Source organism: Labrus mixtus, chromosome 23 (genome assembly GCF_963584025.1).
Source record: "Labrus mixtus chromosome 23, fLabMix1.1, whole genome shotgun sequence".
Classification (NCBI taxonomy): Eukaryota; Metazoa; Chordata; class Actinopteri; order Labriformes; family Labridae; genus Labrus; species Labrus mixtus.
The window spans coordinates 931,284-954,430 of record NC_083634.1 but is presented as its reverse complement, the minus strand read 5'-3'; the positions used below and the strand labels follow the sequence as shown (position 1 = coordinate 954,430).

Sequence of the window (23,147 nt, the reverse complement as noted above, 5' to 3'; positions counted from 1 at the left end):
TAATACTGAATGAATATGCCCGACGTGTTGTTTAATTCAACAGATTTGTTGTTTGAACATTAAGTATATAATTAAAGATGGACTCCTGTCCAGTAGGTGGCGGTAATGTACCTTCAAGCTGGTCGTCAAACGCCACAAAGCCACCTAAAGGAAGAATAAAGAAGGATCTCTTTTAGCAAGACCACAACATACAGCTTCTTTTAAAAACATTGTTCTCTGTGTATGCTAGGTGAGTAAATTATAAAATACTTATTGTATGTAAGCTTCTTATAATAAGGTTGCTTTTCTTTCGCACTTGCTTCTACCAAAACAATAAGCGATGAGCGTTAGCTGTAATGCTAAGTTTGTTAGCTAGGTAAGTTTCTAATATTGGATTTAACTACTTTGAAACAGGCGCAGGGAAAAGTTAATACAAGGTTTAACATATAATATGTTGTGTAAGGCTGCCTGTATCAACTTGAACGCAACGTTAGCTTGAACTAGTTGTGCTGAAACGTTAAAGCAGACGACAGCTAGCTTGATTATGTTTGATGTGTCAACACTCAGCTCCGTCTCACATTGTGTTTGTTTTGTGTTTACCATTTCATTATAGAAATTATGTATGTAAATATGTCAATTTAGAAGACATTTTAGAAAACGTAACGATATAAACGGTGAAGTGTCTGTTATAGCTGTCCGCCCTCCCCTTTGTGCAAATAAGTTGTGAGGTTTTGTGATGCACCACCAGATGAACCCTCCCTTAAATCTTGGTCTTATATTAACCTCTCCTTTCTCTGGAAAAGAGGAAGGAGAGTGATAGGAGATGAAAACATTAGCTTGAGATTTATCCTTGTACTGGAGGTGAAATAATCTGAACTCACTACCATGACTTTGAACAGGCGACATTCTTATACTCCCCGGGTAAGTATTACAGACATTTAATGCTGAATAATAGATCTTATTATACACAATATTGATTCATTTACTGAATTAGTAGAAGTCGCATTATAGCTTCAAACTATAAAAGACTAATGTTTTTCCAACTCACCATAAACTGGATGTAGGATTGGTCTTCTTGACGGATAAAACAAAGAAGAATGTGGTAACCTTATAATCAAGAGTACAGAAGATAATGTATCTGTCCTTACTTTTAATCCACGAGCAAGATTTTGTCCCCACTTTAGTAACAAATAATCTAGACATTTTTTTTAAATGTCCCCTTTTTGTATCTCTGAATATAAATACAAGACAATAATATAGCATCTATCATAAAGTATTTAAAGAGATAATTCCTTCTGCCCCATGGCAGTGTGAATTCACATGTTCCTACAGCTCCACAAAAAGGATCAAACTCTTCTGCAGTCCTAGTTTGTCTTGAATGAGCATCTTTGTGTGACCAAGTTTGGAATATGGCTACTTTATAAAGAAGTGCATTGTGGTCCAGAACATATGACTCGGTGCAGGAGTCTGTTCGCTTTGTGCCCTTCAGACTTTTGCCATTTTTAACTCATGCAGCTAAGACTATACTAATATCTTTATTTGTAAGAATTATAAGTTACAAATCTAACAATTCAGTGTTTTGGGAGTCTTGAGCAGACTTGGCAGCAAATAATGAAATGTTGATGTCATATATACTTCCACTCCCTTTATGACCAAGACAGAGACATACAAAGAGATAATTACTGAGGAGCCAATTATTATAGCATTATCTTTTCTGTCCCTCGTTTCTTTCCCTCTTCGTAATAGACCCTACTTTTAACAATCCTTATCTCTCAATCTTTCAGCTGACAAGCCCACTGATCAGCAAAATGAGCAGTGCAGGAACAGTGGAAAGTGGAAAACCCCCAAAGGTTGGTAGATGGTCTTGCAAACAAAAGAAAAACAAGAAATAAAAAACATGAAGTTATGAATAATGTTTATTATTATCTACTTTTCTCGTCTCACCCTCTCCTAGATTGGCTCCGCAGTAGAGGTGATAGGGAAGGGTCAGCGTGGTACTGTTGCCTATATTGGCGCTACCCTTTTTGCCTCTGGGAAATGGGTGGGTGTCATTCTCAATGAACCCAAAGGCAAGAATGATGGCACTGTTCAAGGGAAACGCTACTTTACCTGTGAGGAAAATCATGGAATATTTGTCAGACAGTCCCAGGTAAGTTACATTCATGAGTTGTAAATATATAATGGATATGATAGTTTGATGATGACATATAGCCTCAAATTACTGTGGTGTGATCCCATCAGTTATTTATCTTCATTTTTCTCAATGACAGGAGTGATTGAGTGTGGGTTGAGGTGTATGGTTTTCAGTGTAAATAGACACTCACCCTATAATATGATTTATGTTACATCACGTTTTCCCAGTTACCTTATATTATGCAAGGAAACAAATAATTAGAATCAGGTTTTATAGCCACGTACATTTACACAATACAAGGAATGTGTCTTGGTTTATTGGTGCAAAACAGTTAACAAAGGAAATATAGCATAGATATATAGATAAATACTTTATTCATCCTCTGGGGGAAATTCAGAAATGTCCCATAACTCACAAGTTAGAAAAAATAAAACAAACAGAGAAAACAAAACATAAATATTAATTTAAAACTACATGGATATAAACAGATAATTAAAATACTAAAAAGTTGTTATATTCCTAAATGCTTTTTATAATGGTGTTAGGGAGAGAAACAAGAAGAAAGGCAGACAGTGACGCTCCACCCACAGATGCAGTCATGAGCTGTTATAAAGCCTGATGGCTGTGGGGACAAAGGATCTCCTGAACAAGAACTTAAATAATAAAATAAAGAATAAATTCCAAATATGTAAAATAGAATTTAAAAATGTATAAGTATGAATAATGCAAAATATATTAAAACAGACTTCTGTACTTCATTTCATTATATGAATGTCAATACTGTTATGTGATGATTCATTCTTTTTTACATTTATGGTTACAATCAAGGATGTTTTCGTTGTCCACCAAATCTCTATTTTCCTTTAAATTCTGTAAAGCTCCAGGTGATGGAAGAAAGCTCCGGTGCCACCTCTCCAGATACTCCCGAGTCAGGCATTACAAAGATTCCTCGACAAAGAGGTTAGAGTGAGCAACACGTACATTCATTCATTTTTAAACACAGCACCTCAAATGTCATAATAATCCAACAGTAAATAATAGTTCTTCATGTTTCCTCCAGACATTCCAGAGACTCCAAAGATAACCAAGCAGGTAGGTCACCATTTGCACCTTCTTATATTCCTTGGACACTTTACATGACTTCCCTTCAAAGATGGTTTGATTCCTAATCAAGCCCTAACCCTAACCCATCTTAATGCGTACATTTGTTTTCAGAAATATGGCTTGTCTATATTTTAAATTATTTTTAAGTGCATTTCAACACTAGCCTTTTTTCAGATTGTTAAAATGTGTTGAAAAAGATGAATAAGACAAGAAAAGCAATGTTTTCATTTGGAGGAGTGTTGATGTGTCTTTCAATCCTCAGTCTAATTTATCATTTGATGATTCTGACCAGAGGTTGTGTTACAACTTTCCCCTTGTAATTTTTGTACCATGGGAATACGTTTTTGTAACGCCTCTCACTTTTAGATTTGACTTCATATTTGTGTTTTCTTTATATCTTTGCAGACACCTGTGAATGTTAAAAAGGTAGAAACAATTTGATTCAGCGCATTTGCTTTTGCTTTGGCTGTTGTCAATAATATTTCAGTTCCCCCTTCACATGTAGGATGTTTGCATGGGACATGGTGGCTTCACGTGTTACTGATGGTTGTCATTCACTCTTATTTCTTTCGGTTTCTTTGAAGAAGCTCCATATTTTCCACCAGCTGTTTGTTTCCCCACTTTCTTTATTTAGTTTGGTGAAGGCATTCAGCACACACCAAGAAATATTACAGTTTAAATATAATCCCATTGGTATCTGTTTTCTTGCCTTGACGTCCATTGATGTTACGATACTTATTTAACTCTGGTGCATGAGCTCACATTTATTCTGCTGTTACGGCTAAAACAGTAAAATATCACTATTATGCTGCATGCAGCCATCAAAGATATGATAAGTGGATATGAACTAACACTGAGTATGTGTCTTATTTGCTGCTAATCTCTTATCTCGGTTTGCTATTGAACGTGTGTCGTTGTATATTTGTGTGTGTGTGTGTGTGTGTGTGCCAATCCCTCTATGCAACTCACCACTTCCTCTTCTCCAGTCCTCTGCTCGCCGCTCTGCAAAGGTGAGCTCGTCTAAACTAGAAAGGACAGATCAAACTGCATCAAGTTGGATGACTTAATAAGTTATATTGTCTACATGTTTTGAGTCTAATGTATGAGTCAAAGCTCGGGCACAGCTTCAGTGTTTGTATGATTTGAAATATATACAGGTACTATCTACAGTTGAGAAGACAATGGGGACTTCATTAGTTTAAGAAGTGTGATATGAGAATGAATCTTTTGACAGAATCTTGTTATATTTTTTATTTCAGTCTGTAATGATTTTTCTTTTGTAGAGCTCTTATAGTTGATTTGCCTCTTTATATAAGTGGACTGTAATCTGATGTGAAAATTAGACATTCATTGACTCTCGAGATTGATTGACCCATCTTTAGACAAATCAGTATTGAACTTTGACTCGGGTGCCTTAATAATGTTTTTAATGGTTAAAAAAAGCAACACCCTTGGTTGACTTATATACAGACAAATCAGAATTTTGGGTGCTCAAAATATGGACAGGGACTTTTAAAGTCTGGGACATATCAGCAGTTTCAGAGATATTTGTGGACTCAAGGAGGACTCAAGGTGCTTGGTTGTTCAGATCAGGACGTATGGTAACCCTGGTTGTGTATCAACCTTTTGTTTCAGTGTTGTCAGCACTTTAAGGTCAAATATAGTTTAGTCTCAAACTGTAAATAATAAATGTAATTTCACTTCACCTCCTCTGTAAACATGGTGCCAGTAAATCTCCTGTGTGTCGCGGCTGATGATCAGGATGCTCATTTGTGCTCATACGACCCCTAAATTGAAGACTTGTTTCCAGGGAGTCGAACATAAAACAACCAGTCAGATTAAATCTTATTACGAAAGAGGTTTATTTTTACAATCAAATCTAATCAACAAACATGGTTAAATCTTTATTTTAACCAAGGGAACAACAGAAATAAGATGATGGTCTGGTTATCAGAACAAATACACAAAAGGAAGGAAGGATCAGTCACCCAAACCAGCCCAAAAGGGGCCTTCAGACCGGGTACTTACCCACTACCATAAACTACATATACAATGCCTAATCCCTTAACCACATTGAACAAAATACCAGATCATCAACCAACATTATCTTTGAACAGACATTAGAAGTGACCGTCAGGAGAGAGAGTCAGCAGGCCACTTTCTGCCTCCTTATTTAGACTGGCATTGATCACCCCCAGTCACACACACCCAGAGAGGAAGCAACAGTTCAACATGTATACATTATGACCAGCAGAGGGGGACAAAACAACATACAATCATTCTAAAAGCTGATGGCAGCACAGTTTAAGTACTGAGGAGTGAGCTGCAGGAGAATTTTAGTGTTAGTTGTTTGTTGAGGTTGAAAGTACGTAAAAGGAATTTCTAAAAAGAATCACTCACTAACTGTGTTTATGTTGTACTTTCCATTCCTCTCAAAAACGTGGTAAAACATTTTAGGTTTTTTTTAATTAGATTATTTTAGGCTTGTCTTAATATTGTAATTAAAATGCCTGTTGAACTCTAATGTCAAGCAAACTTTGAACTAAAATTGAACAACTTGAGAGTCTTAACACAATGTCTTCATTATTACAATGTGCTAGTGGAGCACTCCAGGTCGTCTCACACCTGCCACCTCCCTCCCTTCTCTTTTGATACGTCCACCTGGCGGCTCCAGTCTGTCGCTCATGGTACGCTCAGTAAAATCAGGGTACCTCAACTTTCACTTGAAAGGGAGTGGTGATTCGTTTGGTTCCTCAAAACTGGGGATTTGTTTTTTGGCTCACAGGTGAAGGGCTCTAGCAGATTATTACTGTCAAAGTGATGTGTATGGGAATTTAGTGGGACAACATGAGGTGAAATGTTTGGTCCTGGAAAATGTAAAAATCATTATATTTCATCCCAACCTGAGCACAGCACATAAAATGGGATGATCACTGTTGTACTTGGAATATCTCAGTTGCATGTTTCCTGTCGGAGAAACGGTGTTTTCCATTATTTGATGTTTAGTGACATTTAAATACTTAACATCATGTAATTTCCACTTTGCTCCTATGTTGTTTCTTCACCTTCCTGCATCCAATCAACAGGCGTCTCGTGAGAGCCTGTCGTCCTCCCTGTCCGGTGATGTAAGTGAGGCTACACTGTCCTCCCATCAGGGTGCACTAGGAGCTCCTGTGATGCCTCAGCCCAGCGGATCGCCTGCAGCAGTGGCAGCCCAGGTCTCTGCCACTCCAAACAAGGTGGGTTTCTGGCATTTAGAAAAGCCTATTAACAAAACAAATGCCAATAAATAAATAAAAAGTTCATTTTAATGAGCTTCTCTGATGTACTTTGTTATCAGGTGGAACCTGCCATGTCCATGCAGGTAGAGATTTATTTTAAGGCTGCATGTGTGCTGATAATACATGGAATTAGTTTATTAACAAACTCATAACATCAGTAATGTCCTCAGTAATGTGGTGATGATTCATTGTTGAACTGCATGAAATTCTTCTTCCACCTACAGTGGTGATATGTCCTTGTTGGGGGAAATTATATTAAAATTGACACCTATTATCGTGCTATTTTTTGGTGGTTGGTTTGGTTGGTGTTTTTGTAATGTTTGTTGATTGCCTGAAGATAAAAAAATGGGACCCATGGGGGCGCTGGTGGTGCAGTGGTTAGTGCGTGCGCCCCATGTATGGAGGCCATGGTCATCCAGGCGGGTGGCACGGGCTCGAATCCAACCTGTGGCTCCTTTCCCGCGTGTCGTTCCCCACTCTCTCTCTCTGATTTCTGACTCTGTCCACTGACCACTGACTTATCTCTCCATTAAAGGCACAAAAAGCCCAAACATGAATCTTAAAGAAAAGAAAAAAAGAAAAAAAAGGGACCCGTGATCCAGATGAAGCACATTTAAATGGTTCTCTTGCTTTTCCCCTTCACCTCAGGAGGACGAATCACTGCGGGCGCAGGTCAAGGACCTAGAGGAAAAACTAGAAACGCTGAAGATGAAGCGGACCGAGGACAAGGCCAAGCTGAAGGAGCTCGAGAAACACAAAATCCAACTTGAGCAGCTTCAGGAGTGGAAGAACAAAATGCAGGAGCAACAGGCTGAACTGCAGAAACAACTCAAAGAGGCAAAGAAGGTAAAAAAAAAAAATAATATATATATATATATATATATATATATATATATATATATATAAAAATACATTTTTATTAATTAAAAAGTATTTTAATAAAAAAAATTACACTAAATGTACCAAATGATTTCCTATATGTTCTATACATTTTTATACAAATGTAGTGATATTGCCTAAGCCTATAGAATACATGAAATAGTCCAACTGTCATCATGTCGTGTTTTATGGTGTACATCCTCCCTGTAGGAAGCCCGTGAGGCACAGGAGGCCAAGGACCGTTACATGGAAGAGATGTCGGACACAGCAGACGCCATAGAAATGGCCACACTGGACAAAGAGATGGCAGAAGAGCGAGCTGAGTCACTGCAGGTGGAGGTGGACACTTTGAAGGAGAAAGTGGAGGAGCTGTCCATGGACCTGGAGATCCTGAGACATGAGATTTCAGAAAAAGGTTTGTCTTTGTATTTTGCTCTCCTAATCTTCTTTTTGTGAGGTATCTAATAGTTTTGTTTTTTACTCTGGTTACCCTTTCTTTGGTGTGTTTTCTTTGTCATGCAGGCTCTGATGGAGCTGCATCAAGTTACCACGTCAAACAGCTTGAGGAGCAGAATGCTCGACTGAAGGAGGCATTGGTTCGGTCAGTTAAATATCTAAAACTCCTTTTGATTTAGAATGTATCCTTTAGATTGATTGATGAGCCGGTGATCTGGCCGAAGATTTGTGCCTTTTAATAAGGCAGTTTTTTCTTACCACTTTTGCTGCTTTGCTAAAGTGCTCATGATGGATAGGCCGGGTCTTTGTAACATAACAATGAGTAAGGTCTTTTACCTGCTTTTTGTAAAGTGTCTCCAGATAACACTTGTTATGAGTTGACGCTATACAGATAAAAATTGATTGATTGATTGATTGATTGTGGTTGCTTTTAGATGTCTACATATTGGTCTTCCCACCAAAAATATCTCTATTCTTTAATCTCTTAGGATGCGTGACCTGTCCTCTTCAGAGAAGCAGGAACATGTGAAGCTGCAGAAGCAGATGGAGAAGAAGAACTCTGAGCTGGACACTCTGAGGACTCAGAAGGAAAAATTTCAGGAAGAGGTCAAGCAGGCGGAGTCCACTATTGATGAGCTGAAGGAGCAGGTATGAGTCTGATTCTGCTCCCTGGATGTCAGTAATAAAGAAAACAAGTTTCAAGACTGATGCAGAGCTGGCTAAATACCAACGGAAGGTTCCGTGTCCTCAAAATGGCATCAACTCGAGGGAGGTGGAGGGAGGTCTCTCTGTACTCATTTTAAATGCTACTCGTCAGAGTTACATACTGCTCCTTTAAATCAGAATTTCAAAACTTCATGTTGATTAATGTCATTTCCATCACACTCAGAGCTTATAATCTGAAATAATGCACAAACATTCAGCCAAAGTGTGGTAAAAGCTCAGCGAGATTGTCGGGGATGGCATTGAATCTTCGGAAATACAAGTATGACAGCTCGTCCAACACAAGGCCTCCTCGTCGAAGAGACGGTCCAGATAAGGCATCACCTGCACCAAATCCATCATGGACATTTCATCCGTCAACGCTCATACCCTTCCATCCCTGAGAGAAGAAATCTCCTCTGTTATAAGAGGGAGTCTTTAGTTCTTCTCTTATAGCAGACTGGGAAAAGCGACTAACAACACAGCGCTCAAATGGATCAGGTGAAGGCCCGTGTAAAAACTGTTGAGGCGTGTCGGTACAAATGAACGTGCAAGACCTCAAAAAACAAAAGAAAGATTTACAAGAAAAGTGTGAGGACTTGGAGGGCAGGAGAGGGAATAAACGGATCACTGTTGTACCGGAGCAATCAGGATCAAGCTCTCCCACAGCTGTTTCCAAACGTATTCAAACTTATTGACACGTCAACAGACGTTTTAAAGTGAAACTAAGGACGCAGGGGTATTAGTTATTCCATCACCAAGAGAGCAGGAAGACTACAGTACGCCTTACAGAACAAAATGGAATGCTGTTCATGTGATTCTTGAAAATGAATCACGATGTACTTTAGGCCTGAAATTAAGTTCTAAACGCTGACAGCCGTACACAGAGTATAACTTTATTTGTGTTCATGCTCTTGAAACAGGTGGATGCTGCTCTTGGGTCAGAGGAGATGGTGGAGACCTTAACAGAGAGGAACCTTGACCTAGAGGAGAAAGTCCGAGAGCTGAGAGAAACAGTGACTGATCTGGTCTGTACAACTGTGTTTGTGATGTCTAATTACACAACTACAACTACACAATGAACTTATTCCAAGAACATTTGTGAAAGTTTGAATTAAAAAAAAAAAAAACAGAATGACAGCTACTGTAGAGCAGAAGTGTTAATATTGTCCTGATGTTGTCCTAAGTTGTAAGACTCTGATTGAAGCCTGTGATCACAGGAGGCTATAAACGAGATGAACGATGAACTCCAGGAGAACGCCCGGGAAACAGAAATGGAACTAAGAGAGCAGTTGGACCTGGGTTCAGCAAAGGTCAGAGAGGCTGACAAAAGGGTGGAGGCTGCCCAGGAGACTGTGGCTGATTACCAGCAGACCATCAACAAGTACAGAGAGCTGACCACTGGACTACAGGTGGGTGAAGTGGAGAGGAACATGTATTCTTACACAGAACTTCCACCAGATACGTGTCCGCTCCTGTCCCTTACGGCTCCGTGCACCCTCATCTGTCATCACCCAAAGGCTGCATTTTCAGTGGGAGCACAGCCGGACAGCCGGAGTGCAGAAACAAAGGAATTCCCGAGGTCATTTTACAGATTTACTCGGGACAGTGCGAGTTAATACGATGTACGTGGTATAAAACCATTTAAAACACAAAAACAAGCACACATGCTCTGAATCGTCCAGACAGAGTCTTTTATTCTGAAAGGATGTTTTACTGTTGTTTCGGTGTCTGACTTCCTGTCATGCTCGATCTTTTCTGTGGTAAATTGATGTGCCGTGCTCCGGCATCCGGCAACAAAAGAAGCCTTGTATATCTGCTAGGGGTTAGGGTATAAAAAGATAAATAAATAAAGCTGCTGTAACGGAGCGGAGACGGACTGAACACACATCTGGTGGAATTTGGCCGTTAGGAATATAGTCAGTGCATATACACTGAATGGGGGAAAAATGACAGTGTTTATGTTTTTCTCCCCTGCTCACCAGGAGGCCAACAGAGAGTTGATCAGCCAGCAGAATGTCAACACTGAACAAGTTCACCAACCTCCCGCTGAATTATTCGACTTCAAAATCAAGTTTGCAGAGACCCGGGCCTACGCCAAGGTAGGAAACCTTCATATGCTTTCCATGCATGGTTCATTGACTCATTGGAGTGTACTCTTTATCTTTGAGAACATGTCCTTGCTTTGTGTTACCAGGCAATTGAGATGGAGCTTAGAAAAATGGAAGTTGCTCAGTCAAACAGACAGGTATCCCTACTCACCTCCTTCATGCCAGACTCCTTCCTCCGTCATGGTGGAGATCACGACTGTATTCTGGTCCTCCTGCTCATCCCCAGGCTCATCTGTAAGGTGTGTGTGTGTGTGTGTGTGTGTGTGTACACCCTGTGGAGTGCTTTGCTGTCTGTGGTGTAGTTCTGTAATTAACACATTTGTATGTGTGTGTGTCTTTTTTTTTTAACTGGTAGGCTGAGCTCATTAGTAAACAGGCCCAGGAGAAGTTTGACCTAAACGGGAAGATGGCCCAGGGATCTGGTCTCAGAGGGCCTCCTGGAGAGCAGTGCAGCTTTGCCTCCGGACTGGTCTACTCCCTGGGCTTGCTACAGGCCACTCTCCACAAATATGAACAGTAATCATCACTTATCATTTACAAATGAAATACAATTTGTTGTCAGAAAACTATGAATAATTATTCTTCATTCTTATTTTCTTTACAACAGTAGACCATCTACTTTAACCGTTTCCGTGCTCTTCTAGGGCTCTGAATGATTGCAGTGTGGATGTTTTTAAACGCATGGGTACACTCTACTCTGAAATGAGCTTCCATGAACGCTCTCTGGATTATTTCATTGACCTGCTGCATAAAGATCAACTCGATGAGACTGTTCAGGTTGAACCTCTCACCAAGGCCATCAAGTACTATCAGGTAGCAAAATAATCTGTTTTTATGTTAAAGGTTATGTTTGTCTTTTAAACTTCAAATCAATCAAAGTTATTTATTCTCAGATTTCCTAAAACTAAAAGATGCTTCTAAATATTGTCTGGGTAGACTAGTTTGATGTTTTTGAGTTCTCACAGCCCGTTCTTTTTTTATTTTGAAAAACTACAATCAATTATGACATGATAATCCCCAAATGTATACTTTTCTCACTGCGTCATCCTTCAGCAACTGTACAGTGTCCATCTGGCAGATCACACCGAAGACTGCACAGTTCAGCTGGCCGACCACATAAAGGTATTTTTCTTATTCTGGCAAATAGTAAAAGAATTGCTTCATTACAGCTTTGTTTCTACAAACAAGTAAAAAAAACAATGTGACTAATAATAAGTTGTATATGTAATAATAATAAATACATTGAACCTTTCGTTGATAATAATTTAAAACATGTGTTAAGTTAAAGTTAAATGAAAATGTAGTAGAGCGGTTTCTAACTTCACATGTCCATCCAGTTTACCCAGAGTGCACTGGACTGCATGGGAGTCGAGGTAGCTCGTCTGCGATCGTTTCTGGCAGCAGGTCAGGAGAGCGCTGGCCTTAGTGTTCTTCTCAAAGACCTGGACACTTCCTGCTCTGATATCAAACAGTTCTGCAAAAAGATCCGCCGCCGCATGCCAGGAACAGATGTAGTGGGAGTACCAGTAGCTCTTCATTTTGGACTACAGGTATGATTAAGTCAACGAGTCAACTTGCACATGTCCTTTATGTCTCACCATAACAAAATGTTACCAAAAATCTATCTCTGGGGTACCAATGTGATTGACATATTTTGTCTTGTCTTGGAGGTGTCTGAAGCTTTAATGGAGTGTAGGCGCCAGCAGTCCCGAGTGGTAGCTGTGCTGCAGGAGGTGGCTGCAGCAGGAGCTCAGATGGTTTCTACTCTGGCGGAACAGGAGGGGCTTAACGCTCTGAAATTGGAAGACATAGCTTGCAAGGCTGTGGAGCAGGTAGTTAAAGTGTAAACAAATGATAAACCATATAAGGAGTACATTGTTTTTAAATAAATTCCAGTATAAGGTTTTGTTTAACACAGACAGATTGATCTTTTGAAACATTATTCTTCTTTTCTGTTTATACTTTTTAATGTTGTTTTAGGACAACTAGTCTTAGCTGGTTGTTTAAGGCAGCAGCTGTGTCAATGGATTGAAACAATCTACAGTTTTTTTTTTTATTCAAGGTGTATGGCTCTCATGGTGTGAACGGTCCAGACTGTCTGCGTCAGTCATGCAGCTCTGTCATTGCTGCCATGAACAAGTTGGCCACGGCCATGCAGGAAGGAGAGTACGATGCTGACAGACCACAGGCCAAGGTATTTTTAATCAATAACTCATTTCCAATGATTAATCACATCATTTATTAGAGTCCCTGCTCATTTGTCTTCACGCCCTCAGACTCCGCCTGTGGAGATCAGGGCGTCCACCGTCAGGGCAGAGATGACGGACGCCGAGGGTCTTGGAGTGAAACTTGAGGATAGAGAGACTGTTATCAAGGAGCTCAAGAGGTCCCTCAAAATCAAGGTGACATATTCAAGGAAACACCTTTGATGAGCATTATTTCACCTTTTTGTGCAAGTAACGAGTTAACCTAATGACTGCCATTTTCAAATTCCAATAATGGTATACAGAACACTTTCTGTCTGTTTGTCTTTGCACCAGGGGGAGGAACTGAGTGAGGCAAATGTGCGACTGAGTCTGCTGGAGAAGAAGCTCGACACGTCCACCAAAGATGCAGATGAACGGGTGGAGAAAATTCAGACCAAGCTGGATGAGAACCTTGCCCTGTTAAAGAAGAAAGAAAAGTAAGATCAATAAAAACTTAGGAGACAAAGTTCACATTCTCCTTTTAAAAAAAACAAAACATTTTCCTGACCTTTTTTGTTGTTTTTTATTTTCCTGGTGCATGCCTTTCTTCCATTTCTAAGGGAGTTTGAGGAGACAATGGATGCTCTGCAGGCAGATATTGACCAGCTGGAGGCAGAGAAAGCAGAGCTGAAACAACGTATTAATAACCAATCTAAGATGACCATCGAAGGACTAAGAAGCCCTCAATCTTCTGGAATCGCCTCCATTGTACAGGGATCTGCAGGAGGTACATGACTTTGTCATTTTGTGTTCGATAAGAGGTTGTGATATAACTGCCTGGGGGAAAAAAACATGTCAAACAGCGTGTTATGGGGAATGTGTGACCATGGCTGGTGAAATTGTTGTTCTGCAACAGCAGTGTGTGTATTACTGACACCTGACACTAACCAAAGTTTTGGAATCACAAAAACCGTCTCCAAATTCTATGAAATAAAAAAACATCACAGAAGCATAGATGTCTCAGTGATGAAAGGTCTCTTTCCATCTTCTCTTCTCAGCAGGTCTGTCTCCATCCTTGGCAGGACCAGTACAGGTGGTAGACTCCCCTCTCCTCAGGAAGCAAGTTGAGGCTCAGAGACTGGGCATTAAACAGCTCAAGAATGAAAACAACAGACTAAAGGTACACAGGTCCTGGTGTTATTACACGACAAGTCCAGACCTTTGTGATACTAACCTACATTACCTCTGACTTACAGGCTGAGAAGATGAGAGCCCAGCTAGCCTCCCTTCCTCCACTGTGTCCTCCTAAACTACCACACGTGTCCAAAGAAAGCTCCATGCCACCAGATGGTCTAAACACAGGCATCTATCGCAGGACTGACCAGCTACTCGCAACCCTGCTGAAGCTGAGTGCAGAGGTTAAAGTAGTAGATGTCACGGGGAAGACAGCAGGTTTCTCATTTTTCCACTTCTTTCTACTGTTTGTGGTTCCTTCTGTTCACAGCTGAATGAAGTTGTTCATGTCTCTTCTTTCTTTCAGTAAGTGCCAGCTCCCAGCTGCTGGAGCAGACGGCCCGTCTACAGAATCTCAGTGATGCCCTGGTTAAACTGAAGGTGACAATGTCCTTCTTACTATTTCAATGAGCTGAGCGTGGTACAAAACCAAACGTTTGAAATCTTGTGTTTCAGGGAGAGGTTGCTGAACATGTGGTTTCATACCAGCCTGGTGCAAAGGCTACCTCCGACTTCGCCACCTTCCCAGTCTCATCCTTTGTTAAGGTAAAACCACACAGAACCAGTTGTGACAGATTGATCTATTTGAAGTCAGATGAGTTGAACGCTTGTTTACAACACAAACACTTTGTGTTGTTTTCTAGGCCAAAGAAGAAAAACAGGGAGGAACTGTATTTGTAGGACGAGTTGCTATTCCATGCATCCGTGGACAGGAGCAAGTCCACCGCCTCGTCCTATCACAGCAGCAACTGCAGAAAGTTCATCGCCTGCTCATGGCTTGAGATGGCCCCTAAACATTATTTACAACACATTAAATTAAACGTTGTTATTTCTTTTCATTCCAGTTTCCAACTCAACACCCTCCTGTTTATCTATTTTGCTTACCACTTCTCTCAGGAAATTGTTTCCTACTTTTGCCATGTTTGATTGTAGCACTATTAAAACTGATCGTTCTATTGGCTGAGAGCACATTGGTACCCCTGAATGTTACTTTCTCAAAGATTTATCACTGAAAAAGTTGGTATGTTGAGGTTTTACCAATTATAGTGGAAAAGAAGAAAGCTAGCTGTAAGTAATTTCTTGCATTCCTCCTGACATCTTTTGTATTTGGTGTAAGACAATAAAGCACATCACTTGAGAGCGCACCTCTGTTATCAGATACCATAACATATAAGAGCAGAGTCCTGACAGAAGTGTTCTGGTTTGGGCTTGTATAGTTCTTGTAGCATTGGACAAGTGTTCCAGCAGGCAATGGCTCTATGCTGGAACATATTGACACGAAGTTCCTTAGACCCAAACGCTGCAGATATGTTGGCTGCAACCCAGCACTGCTTTGTGTGCTTGGAAGGCTTTTGAATGTATGACATTTAGAGAGCATAGAGAGAAAATGACAGCACAGGACAAACTTATCTTAGCTGAAAGTTTTGTGTCAGACCTGCAGTCATACATTTCTTATCAAACATTTTACCAATGGACTTATATCTTGAATTGACCTTTTATTTTATTTTTTTCAGCAAGGTAACTTCTCACTTGAAAGAATCTAAATGAGAGTTGGGTAGACTGGGTACAGATAATTGTCCAATAGACTATTTCTTTATTTTCAAACATTTGTCCATATTTACAGAGACCTTTAGTCTGATAAATTTTGCTTGGAGGAAAGTCTGGATCCATTGCTAAGATAATTAATTCTTCATATATTTTCTGATTCTGGCAAATTTCCATCCAAAGTTTGGGTGTAGCAACTACCCATGTATTCTCTAATGTATCTTTAATGTATGGTCTTTGATATTTAAAGAAAAGGAAGACTGTTAATGAAAAATATCTGCTAATTAATTCCATCTCCATTTAATACAGGGGCTCACTTTCATTCACAGTTAAGTATTTCTAATTTGAGCTGCTTGCTTGTTTGCAGATTTAGTAAGTCTAGTCTATCGTTCTCTTTTCATAGTGAGGTATTTCATTTGTATTCTTGGTTTCCTTCCATTCCAGATACATTTAGTAATACTACAATCCCATTGTTTAAACAAACTGTAAACTATATTAATTGGTAGTGTTTTAAACATGAATAAAAATCTTCATCATTCTCCAAACAATTGAAGTATACATTTCTGAAATTCTTTGTAATGCTCATCCCACAGTATTTGATCCTCTCGACATCCTGATGAAATGTATATTTCTGTTTGATTTCAAAATTCACTGATTGTACGGAACATGACCTCTGACTTAATTATATTTAATGTGTTCCCTGAAACGACTCCAAAATCTTCAACTACCTAAATGAATACTTCAACGGACTGTTCAGCCTTATAGACAATAAATATATATTAAATATCATCAACTGTGACAGCTATGCCTTTTATTTGACCTTCCACCTTAATATATTCTGCCAGCTGTTCAATACTTGGAACGAAGATCAATGTTTCCCCTTGTGTGGTGCCTTTTTAAATCTTCAAAATATCAGACATTACTCCATTTCGCTGCTTGTACATAGCTTTCAATCAGTTTATAAAAATGGTGTGAAGGCCACATTTACTTCAGGTTTCAAACAGATATGGACATAGGACCTTATGGAATGAGCTTCTGATGTTTATTGTTCGTCTCACATTGTCAGCAAGCTGTCTTTGACTAATAAATCAAAACTGATCTGGATGTTTCAGATGTGGTACAATTTCTGCTAGTCCTCCTGGAGACTTGTCTGTTTATATGATATGATCTTAGATCGCCTCCTCAGAAGGATTTTATTCTGTTCTGTAATTTATGTAAGTTTAGCTTTTGGGAAAACTGCTTGATTGTAACTTCCTTCACAGAGTTTAGAGCAGCATCATAAGGATCCTGATCATATTTAGAAAACTGATTTGCTTTCTTTTAGTGGCCACTTATTCATATCTTTGTATTTGTTTCCTGAAGCTGCACAACTGATGCCTTTTGCTGTTTTTTGAGTTTGTAAGCCTTAGCTATTCTGGCTCCTCCATCATATGTACTTTGTCTTGTGATGGACTGTTTTTTCCACTTCCCTGTTAAAGAGGTTATACACTGCTGCTCAAGCCTCTTCAAGGATTTTCAGGACTAAGGCCCCCTGTTGTTTTATCTACTTTTTCTAAGTCCTTCATTTTCCTTTTAAGTGATTTTATTGCATAGTCCTTTTTGTTTTTTCCTAAAAGCTGCGTAGACTATTATCTCACCTCTTAGTACAATCTTAGACTTTTCCCATAATATTACTGGATTTATTTCACATGTATTATTATTTATTTTCTTTTAAGTCTTGTAATACACTTTTTAATTTCATTCTAAATGATTTTTTTAAACAAAATACATTTTCTTTTCTCTATTTGTAGATTTTGAAGTGAGGGTAGGTCTAGGGTAGGGTAGGAAAAAGTCAAAAAGAATCTAGTCTTGAATAGTTTCCTGAAGCTGAAGAGAAACGTGTAATCCTTTCAAGTTGGATTTAAATAATAATAATAATAATAATGTATACTTTATTAACCCTCGTGATGTCCTCCCGATTGCAATACACCACCTGTCCTCTGGGGTCAAAATGACCCTGCCCGGTCAAAGTCAGTTCTTGTCGCTTAGCTCAGGAAATTTGTCGGATTTCCCCATTAACTCCAAAAATACGCTGATCTCCTCTTTCAGCTCCCACACTCGTTGAAACACTTTGCCCAAACTTAACCAGCGGACACGAGAGTGGTACAGTAAGTCCTGATGATCCGCATCAGTTTCCTCCAGGAACATAATAAACTGACAATGCTGAAGTCCCCTTCTTTCATCTTTCAACTCTCTACTCGTAAACTAATGCAGTCAAAGACCTCACTAGTGCAGGAAAGTGAGTTTTTTGTTGTTGTTGTCATAACTATTGCTTGACCCCAAACATCAAACATCCAAGATCAAAGACGTTTTGGAAAGCAGTATGGTGTGATCATTTGCTCAAATTCACCACTTTGTGCTGCGGGGTCATTTTGACCCCAGAGGACAACACACGTTAGTAAATTAAATTAAAAAAAACATAATTCAATCAAATTTACTGTAATCATGAAGAGCATAGTACTGAACAACCCCCATTATTTTCAGACCATTTGATGAATAAAAAACATATTTGATGGCAAAAGATTGAATTTGGGGTCAGATTGACAGGATCCTGTGGACATGCACTAATGGAGAGGTCTCAGAGTGAGGGGGCTGCCCACAGCGAGCGCTCCAGAGCAGTTTTGGGGTTGGGTATCTTGCTCAAGGGCACCTCAGCAGTGCTCAGGAAGTGGACTGGCACCTCTCCAGCTACCAGACCAACTTCCAGACCTGGTCCGTGCCAGTACTGGAACCGAGACCCTCCGCTTCCCAAGTCACTACAGACTGAGCTACTGCCGTCCCAAAAGTAGTTCCCTGACAAGGAATCAAACCCGGGCCGCGGCGGTGAGAGCGCCGAATCCTAACCACTAGACCACCAGGGAGTTCAAAGTTCACCATACATCCACTAATCCAATGTCTCAAATGATCTCATCAACAGTGTGTTCTTTTGGGCTTTGTATTTGATACTACTTTGGGACCCTATCTGTTCATGAATGAATACATTAAGTACTGTTAACCCTTAACTTTCCTCAAGGTGGTTATATACATGAAGTATACATTCTCCATTCATTTGACTCAAATGGAATGGTTCCTTATCATAATTATGACTCCTCTTCTGGCTGATTTATGAGAGGAAAAGAAGGTATGGGATTCAAATCATTTGACTAATTTCTCACATTACATTATGGATAAAAGTGTTTCTAGCATCATAACAATATCTCCTAGATAGATTTCATTTGAGCACCTTGCTCCTCTTAATTGGCTTGTTTAGACGTTAACAATAAATGAAATTATCTTTATATTCTTAAAATACCACTTTTAATTTTTGTTCTAGCATACTAGAACAAACAGTTATTTCTTTCTTTAGCCACAATGTATAAATAATATAATGTAGAATATCATCTGAACCCAGCAAGAATACCTGAATTACATTATTTTCAACTAGTAATAAATGAATCAACAAAAGGCTTGAAATTAAGAACTCGAGGTATTTAATGAAGACCCAAAGCTGCCTCTGATCTGAAAACTAGGAAGGTCTTGTCAGCTAGGTGGGTGAATTGAAACTTGCTTTGAGTAGATATTGATAGTGGGTCGTTGTCAGGCTTTGTTTGGACTGAGCACTTAAGTTTCATTCTCTGAGCATCAACAGGAGAGGCAGTTGACGCGTGTCACACCCTCTGTTGATTGCAAGCTGAAAATCTGGGGCGGGATTTTCACGAAAATCCAAGCTTAAAAGAGTCTGAATCCAAAACTGCAGCAGAACAACCTCTGACGCTTCAGCGTGGCCACAGAGCCCGGGCATCCACGACTACTGCTTTGCCTATTTTCGCTGGTCATCATGTGCTACAAAGGAATCTGTCATTCATGGGAACAGGAAAAGACACATCTGTCATAGACAACGAAATCTTAACAACTTGTCTCTGTTTAAGAAAACCTCTTCTACCCACCCTTCATTTACTTTTGGCCTCTGGAACTGTCAATCTGCTGTGAATTGAAACAGCTTATCCACAGGGGTACCTCAAGGGTCAGTGCTTGGTCCCCTTCTCTTCTCCATATACACAAGCTCCTGGTACAGGCTCTTGTGATATCACGCATCGATTATTGCAACTCTCTACTGGCAGGTCTTCCTACATGCACTATCAAACCTCTGCAAATTAAGCAGCATGACTGGTCTTCAACCTTCCTAAAAGAGCACGTCACTCCGCTGTTCATCTCCTTACACTGGCTCCCAGTTACTGCTCGCATCAAATTTAAAACTCTGCTGCTCGCTTACAAAACAGCGACAAAAACGTCTCCTCCTTACTTTAACTCTCTCATCCAGGTCTACACTCCCTCCCGCCCACTATGCTCTGCCAATGAAAGGTGTCTGATCCAACCTTCACAACAGGGTCCTAAGTCTCTGACTAGACTCTTCTCCTCTGTTGCCCCCCGGTGGTGGAATGAACTTCCAAACTCCATTCAATCTGTCCCTCTGCACCTTTAAGAAAAAGCTAAAGACCCAGCTCTTTCATGAATACCTACTAACTTAATGATGATGGTCTCAATATTATTGATGATGGCTCTCAAGAACTGCCTCTGGTCACTTCCTGTCACCACCTGTGTGTCCAATCAGACTCAAAGCTGACCGTTTGCTCTTACTGACATTGTTCCCTTTTTTCTAGATCCCTGCTTGTGTTGTACTTACTCTCTGATGTACGTTGCTTTGGATAAAAGCGTCTGCTAAGTGAATTGTAGAATTGTTGTAGAATTGTAGATCATATGTGCAGTTGTGTTCATTATTTGCATCTAAATAAATGACGACAATAATAGTTGTAAATACATTATACCTTTATCTTTATTCCTGTATATTCTTATTTTGTACTTTTCTTTTACTGCTGCAACACTTGAATTTCCCCACTTGGGATCACATCACTAAAGGATTATCTTATTATCATTCCTTTGTTGAACATGTTATAGCAGCAGTCTCAAAGTCTACTTTGTGTATTACAATCAAATGCATGTGAATACATTTTAATTCATCTGATTTGTTTCAATGTTCGTTCAAAAGGCAAAATGGCCAACCTTGTTGTTGAACAGAGGCTTTGACTGTTCCTTAAATACAAATAACATTATGAGTTTTACATATAAAACTAAGTACCTTTACCAAATGATTCAATATCACACACTTAAAAGTTGCACTTGTAACAATACTTTATTTGATTATCTTTTTTGAAAATCAAAATTCAACAAACTTAAAACAGTATCAGATTTTAGAATGAAAGATGATACTGCTGCACCATATGAAGAAATATTTAACAGCTTTGTCTATTAAAAATTGCATTAAACTGTTTAAGAGACTGGGAGTGTGTAAAAAACAGTACATAGTGACAAACACATATCTTCTAGCTGTAGTGTGTTTAGGAGCCGTCTGTCTCTTTCTTGAAGGTTTTGCTTACAAAGACTCTCTGATGGTGAGTGAGGAGCATCCCAAACAACAAGCACAGAAAAAGCAGATGGAAACAAACAGGGCTGGAGCGCTCCTCATCGCTGGGCTGCAGGCTGAAGAGGGTGGTGCTGGGGGTGGAGGTGGAGGGGCATGGTCATAGAACTCATGGGGTTTATGTTTACAGTCAGCTGCTCCAGGAACACCGAGGACTCCTGCCCTGTGAGACAGAAAAACAAATAGTGAAGATATAATGTTATATCCCCCTTGCTCCCTATCCCCTTCCAAGCCAGGCACAGTCTAGGCCTGTGAAGACTGTTTCGTCATGAGTCGGGGATCTGGCCGAAGATTTCTGCCTTTTAATAATAAGGCAGTTTTTTCTTACCACTGTAACTTTTGCTGCTTTGCTAAAGTGTTCATGATGGATAGGCCGGATCTTTGTAACATAGCAATAAGTAAGGTCTTTTACCTGCTTTTTGTAACATAACAATGAGTAAGGTCTTTTACCTGCTTTTTGTAATATAGCAATAAGTAAGGTCTTTTACCTGCTTTTTGTAATATAGCAATAAGTAAGGTCTTTTACCTGCTTTTTGTAACATAACAATAAGTAAGGTCTTTTACCTGCTTTTTGTAACATAACAATAAGTAAGGTCTTTTACCTGCTTTTTGTAACATAGCAATAAGTAAGGTATTTTACCTGCTTTTTGTAACATAACAATAAGTAAGGTCTTTTACCTGCTTTTTGTAACATAGCAATAAGTAAGGTATTTTACCTGCTTTTTGTAAAGTGTCTCGAGATAACACTTGTTATGAGTTGACGCTATACAAATAAAAATTGATTGATTGATTGATATTAGCCTTCCAAGAATGGAATGATTTAGCCTCTAATAAACATAATCCACATATTTAGAATTAGCTTGACCTTATCATCATTATGTTGCTACCCCTGTTGTGGTCTCAGTGAGGGGATTACTTGAATTGAACATTTAAAATACATTTTTGTTAATGCCATTAAGAATTGTGAACTCTGGTACAGGCATCTACAGCTTCTTAATACAATCAGAAGGCAGGTATGAATTCAAACCTGGTGCTAGAGATTCCACCTGAGTCATCACCGAGTCGCTGTCGTCCATTGGAGCCGGTCAGAATCTTCTGAGTGTAGAGGAGCTGAGTCCAGACCGTAACCCCTCCTCTGCCTCTTCACACCGTCCTGTGGACCCTCCACCCTGATCCTCTTCACACCGTCCTATGCTGCAGCACTCTCCTCCGTGATCCTCTTCGAGGTGGGGCCCAGGCCTGAGGTGGATGGAGCAGACTCTTCTGGACCAGCGGAGACAGAAGGACCAGCAGGAACAGGGGGTCCAGCGGGAGGACGAGTAGGAACGGGAGGACCGATGGGGACAAGGGGTCCAGCAGGAGGACGAGTAGGAACGGGAGGACCGATGGGGACAGGCGGTCCAGCAGGAGGACGAGTAGGAACGGGAGGACCGATGGGGACTGGCAATCCAGCAGGAGGACAAGTAGGAAAGGGAGGACCGATAGGGACAGGCGGTCCAGCAGGAGGACAAGAAGGAACGGGAGGACCGATGGGGACTGGCAATCCAGCAGGTGGACCAGTAGGAACAGGAGGACCGATGGGGACTGGCGGTCCAGCAGGAGGACAAGAAGGAACTGGAGGACTGATGGGGACTAGTGGTCCAGCAGGAGGACGATTAGGAACGGGAGGACCGATGGGGACTGGCGGTCCAGCAGGAGGACAAGAAGGAACTGGAGGACTGATGGGGACTGGTGGTCCAGCAGGAGGACGAGTAGGAACGGGAGGACCGATGGGGACTGGCGGTCCAGCAGGAGGACGAGTAGGAACGGGAGTACCGATGGGGACAGGCGGTCCAGCAGGAGGACGAGTAGGAACGGGAGGACCGATGGGGACTGGCGGTCCAGCAGGAGGACGAGTAGGAACGGGAGGACCGATGGGGACTGGCGGTCCAGCAGTAGGACGAGTGGGTGATTCTCATGAAATCTTAGTTTCACAGTTACAACATGAAATCTTTAAAAGACTAGACTAAACAAATTTCCTTTTTAGGCATTATTATTAAG

At 40.3% G+C, this 23,147-nt stretch overlaps 1 protein-coding gene across 11 annotated transcripts; it reads left to right on the top strand.

Annotated features, from left to right (window-relative positions):
- Positions 1-122: 122 nt before the first annotated feature.
- Positions 123-16,714, top strand: LOC132958546 (dynactin subunit 1-like). 11 transcript variants are annotated; one of them, XM_061031462.1, is made up of 32 exons: positions 123-229; positions 1,764-1,829; positions 1,934-2,128; positions 2,992-3,073; positions 3,174-3,205; positions 3,623-3,643; positions 4,204-4,227; positions 5,818-5,904; positions 6,304-6,456; positions 6,558-6,581; positions 7,147-7,344; positions 7,588-7,792; positions 7,900-7,978; positions 8,322-8,481; positions 9,459-9,563; positions 9,756-9,947; positions 10,521-10,637; positions 10,733-10,885; positions 11,002-11,162; positions 11,291-11,459; positions 11,700-11,768; positions 11,984-12,196; positions 12,317-12,478; positions 12,709-12,840; positions 12,923-13,048; positions 13,187-13,329; positions 13,453-13,619; positions 13,891-14,012; positions 14,089-14,284; positions 14,373-14,446; positions 14,522-14,611; positions 14,710-16,714. In XM_061031462.1, exons 2-32 carry the CDS (start codon positions 1,788-1,790, stop codon positions 14,845-14,847), a joined length of 3,831 nt encoding a protein of 1,276 aa, XP_060887445.1. In that variant the 5' UTR covers positions 123-229; positions 1,764-1,787; the 3' UTR covers positions 14,848-16,714. The 11 variants fall into 11 exon arrangements, with proteins under 11 accessions (XP_060887445.1, XP_060887442.1, XP_060887441.1 ...); XM_061031459.1 differs by lacking the exon at positions 123-229 and adding an exon at positions 740-900 and having other exon boundaries at positions 13,894-14,012; XM_061031458.1 differs by lacking the exon at positions 123-229 and adding an exon at positions 742-900.
- Positions 16,715-23,147: the final 6,433 nt, after the last annotated feature.